This window comes from Haplochromis burtoni, unplaced genomic scaffold (genome assembly GCF_018398535.1).
Source record: "Haplochromis burtoni strain Fernald_Lab_line unplaced genomic scaffold, NCSU_Asbu1 Contig_667, whole genome shotgun sequence".
In the NCBI taxonomy this organism is placed as follows: Eukaryota; Metazoa; Chordata; class Actinopteri; order Cichliformes; family Cichlidae; genus Haplochromis; species Haplochromis burtoni.
In genome coordinates this window covers 194694-198967 of record NW_024583028.1, presented here as the reverse complement: position 1 = coordinate 198967, position 4274 = coordinate 194694, and the positions used below count along the sequence as shown (strand labels likewise).

The following is a 4274-nucleotide window of genomic DNA, read 5'->3' as shown; positions in this document are numbered from 1 at the left end:
CAGTTTCCCCAAGGGCCAAATGACAAACAGGGAATGGAGTGCAGGGCTGCAAAAACACACTGAACATGAATTTTATATCTCAGCAAACCGCTGAGTGCACATTTTGTAAGAGCAGACTTTGCAGACATAATAATTGTTTTATTTATTTTAGGCTTAATTAGACTTCAGATTAGAAAAGTCTGGTTACACAGAATCAGCACGAATCATTTTAACCTACCAGTCATTTTAGCTTACAGCCCATAATAGTTTAGCAACAGGTCTGTGTCATCGAAGAGGGGAAATCAATACAAGCACGTGTGTCCTCATCCATGTTTTATTGACATCATCTTTATTGGCGTTAAAATCCAGAGCCTGTATATAAGCCTGGCAATAAGGATGCATGTATAACCAACACGGGCTGGTGTAACGGAGGAAGTGTGCTCACGAGCGAGAAGATGCAGAAGCTGGATGAAAACTGGTTTTCTTTCTTTCTTAAACAAATATTTATTCAAATATATCGTTGATCGTTCAGCGTTAAGCACGGAGACCTGGATGCTGCCATCCCGCCACCATCGCTGAGCTCAGGCTCCCTCTGCTCTGCTGAGACCCGTGGATGAAGCAGGAGATCGGACACGTGCGCGCTGAGGGCTCAGGCTGTCATTTCCAGCGCGCGTGCCGCCCACAGGCTCTGCGTGTCTCGTGAGGAGTGCTGTCCTTTCTCTCCCCCCCACAGGTGTAAAACAGAAGCTGCTCGTGACGCTTTGCGCGGCAGATTCCTGCTCGTGTCCATCCCGCTGCAGTTTGTCAGGAAGGCAGCATAAGTCAGCGCCTTTACTCTTAACAATAATCCGCCTAACACGACGACTGTCGCTATCGGAACAATATTACACCTACTTTAAAAAGGTTTCTTTACTTTATGAAACATACATTTCAGTGTTATGTGTCTCACTTATTTTATGATTGTGTGACACGGGGAGAGGGGACAGGTAATCTGTGAACACTGACAAGAGCAGAAACCAGGTGAGTCCTGATCCTGATGAGAGTGAATCACAACCAGACTTTGTCTAACTTTGCAGGTGGAGGTTTTGGCAAGAGAGGGGTAATTGGTCCGGGTGAAGCAGCGTGGTGTCCAGGTGAGGTGATCCGAGAGTGACGGGAGGGCAGGCAGGTGAGCGGATCCAGGATGACTGAGGGTGTAGAACACAGGGGTAACACTGCTGTGAGCAAACATCTATGACGGTCAGCACTAACTGTGGTTACTTGAAGACCCGGTGGAGAGTTTCCAGGTGGAAACCGTTAGTCGGAGGTAAAACCCCGGAATCACCTGGACCATGACACCCTGCACCAGTAATTCCCATTTAACAGCTGATTAGGGAGAAATGTATTACTTAATAATAATAATTATTATTATTTTATAATAAGCGCGATATTTTAGCACAGTGAAATCCAGAGACTGTAGATTTCGCTGCTGAATCAGCCATAAACACGGCGGATGAGCTGGCAGGTGACTTTTATTTTGATATACAAATACCGGAAGTCCTTCCGTTCTCCGTTCCCGCAACTTTACTGCTCGGTTGGCTGAGTGACGTCTCTCACCGACCGGTGAAATACACCGACAAATCGACCGGACTGACCGCTTATCCGTCTTTGCTGGAACTGTCCCTCTCCTCTCCCCGGCCTGAAGGGCCGAGCCGCTGACACGGAGCAGTAGCGCTTCTCCGCAGGATGATGGATGTATCTCCGGTACTGACCGACGGACGCGCATCCCGGTGGACTCGGCGGACGGTCAGCGCACACTTTTGACCAGCTCAAAGAAGACTGACGCACCGGCTGTTTGCTCCTTCAGTTTTGATCCTTTCCCCCGGAATGTCATCATCAAGGAGCGAGTGAAGCATCTGCTCTCGCCGGGTGCCGCTGGACGTCCTTCTCCTCAAGGGTTTCTGGCGCTTTTAGCAAACGTTAGCACCGGTATGAGCGGAACCGCATCTGCCCGTCATATCTAACCGGGGTCGGAGGCTGCTAGCAGGGAAATATTTGGATCTGTGGATGAGATTGTGTACGGAGCGGAGGAGGACGGAGGAAGAGCAGCGGCAGCAGCGGAGAACCGAACATCCACCCTCATCCCCGGAGGGGGGCAGAAGCAGCGACGAGGCCACAGGACGATGTGAAGATGGGGGTAGTTTTCGGTCTCCTGTGGCTGTTTACCGGCTTCCTGCAGGGCGTGCACGGCCAGGGCGTGTACGGTAAGGACGTCATTAGCATACAATTCAAATATTTTGAGTTACCACATGCACGCGCACCTTACATGTTGCGTGAATGCGATTTTGAGTGCACGCGAGCGGAGTATTACAAACAGCAACTTGACCTTGTGAGGGATTTGGCTCCTGTGCGTGTGCGTGCGTGGCTGGTTCGTGGTTCATTCAGTCACACTCGTGCCTGGCATAAAGGCACAACAGGTAGGCTGCTACACAAACACAGATAAGCACACCTGTGCATACAGGGACAGCCGCAGTGCTAATCCTGCATCGTGGCCCCAGCAGTGCCGTTATTAGATGGCACTGTGGGTTCGGTGTGTGCCGGTGGGTCTGTATGAAGCAGCCTGCAGCTCCGTGCAGCAGGAGATGGGGACACGATGCTGCTGCTGCTGCTGCTTTCACTGTGTCAGTCCTGACATGACCGGGCACTGGAAATGACTGGAAATGCCGGTTCTTTTACTGGTATGCTGCTGGTCCGTTCCTGTAGTTACTGTAACACATGCCAGCTCCTGCACGGTGGCCATTCCTCTGCTGTACACAAACCCCGATCTTCTCATTTTGCCTTACTTGCACATTTCACATATTCTGGTGTAATATGGTGTCATAACTGTGTCCTGCTATACTTTGGTCCTCCAGTAGAAAGCAAGTTGCATGTACTATAATACTGTGTTGTTTTTCTGCTTATTTCTGTGTCGTGGCTCTTAGTAAATACAGTCAGTGTGTTACCCGTAGACAGTGTGCTGGTGCTCAGGCATCTGCTGTTTCAGCCTCTTACTTTATAAATGCCCTTTTTACAAAACTGCATTTTCCAATGTCTATTTTATAATTTTATATTTGACTTTTACATTTTGGCCTTTAGCATTGATTCCCAATTCAAAGCATGTAATGGCCAACAGTTGTATTTTGATGGTTGTGCTAGGCTGCACCCTGAACAGCAGCATCGCTGACCTGCTTTTACAGCCAGGTAACCAGAGTTTAGTCCTACACTTTTCAGTGTTTGCTCATTTTATGAAATGAAATACTATGACAACATGTCAGTGCAGCCAGCCAATCATAAGTGATAATACCCCACACTGAGCTTATAGCCAGCAAGCTACTTTGATTTCAAATGTACAAGTCATCTCCATCTTTGTCTGACCACAGAAATTTAATACAATTTATTTATACAGCACCAAAATAAGCACAGTCGCCTCAAGGTGCTTTGTATTGTAACGCAGACCCTACAATAACACAGAGAAAAACCCAACAATCATATGACCCCCTATGAGCAGCACTTTGGCGACAGTGGGAAGGAAAAACTCCCTTTTAACCTCCGGCAGAACCAGGCTCAGGGAGGGGCGGAGCCATCTGCCAGAGATTAATAACATGTATGATTCAGCGCAGGCCACGGCCAGAGTGACCAGATCATTAGTTTAGCACATGTCCACATGTCAGAAACATGTTAGTCCTTGATATGTCTGTGTCGAGTCAAAGATCTCTGTGACATCAGTAGGTGTGTGGTGCTGTGTGTAAGTGCATGAGACATGCAGCAGGAGTGTGTGAGTGTGCTGCAGAGAAATACTAAAATGCAGCATGTGGAGGTCAGCGTGGACGCTCAGTGGACACTAGTAGATCCGTGTGTATTTACTTTTGTAAAAACACATGGCTGTGCTCAGCATAAAACACAACCATACCTTCAGAGCCTGAAAGCTGAAGCCCAGGTGGGCGCCCTTTAAAGCTCTTTTCTGTGGCCATCATTTATTTCCTGCAGAGGTTTATGGAAACTCGTCCTTGGTCTTGACCTCAGCAAACTCTTCTCTGAGGAGTTTTTGGGCCCACACACTCATTTTCTAACCCATTTTATAAATGTTGGTCATGGAGGATTAGCTGGTATGTTTACTGGCAGTGATTAGTGATTGACAGAGTGACATCACAAACCCGTGAGTTAGATTACAGTGTGAATGGTTGTCTCTGTGTTAGCCCTGTGACAGACTGGTGACCTGTCCAGGGTGCACCCTGCTCGCGCCCTATGATAGCCCCCCCGCAACACTGACAAGGATA

At 48.3% G+C, this 4274-nt stretch overlaps 1 protein-coding gene across 1 annotated transcript in view; it reads left to right on the top strand.

The window, feature by feature from the left end:
- Positions 1 to 653: 653 nt before the first annotated feature.
- Positions 654 to 4274, top strand: part of LOC102309201 (MAM domain-containing glycosylphosphatidylinositol anchor protein 2) — a gene marked incomplete in the record, with an annotated part of 151758 nt that continues 148137 nt past the window's right edge. The window contains 1 exon segment of the mRNA XM_005949564.3: positions 654 to 2222. Within this exon segment, the coding sequence (XP_005949626.3) occupies positions 2150 to 2222 (73 nt within the window).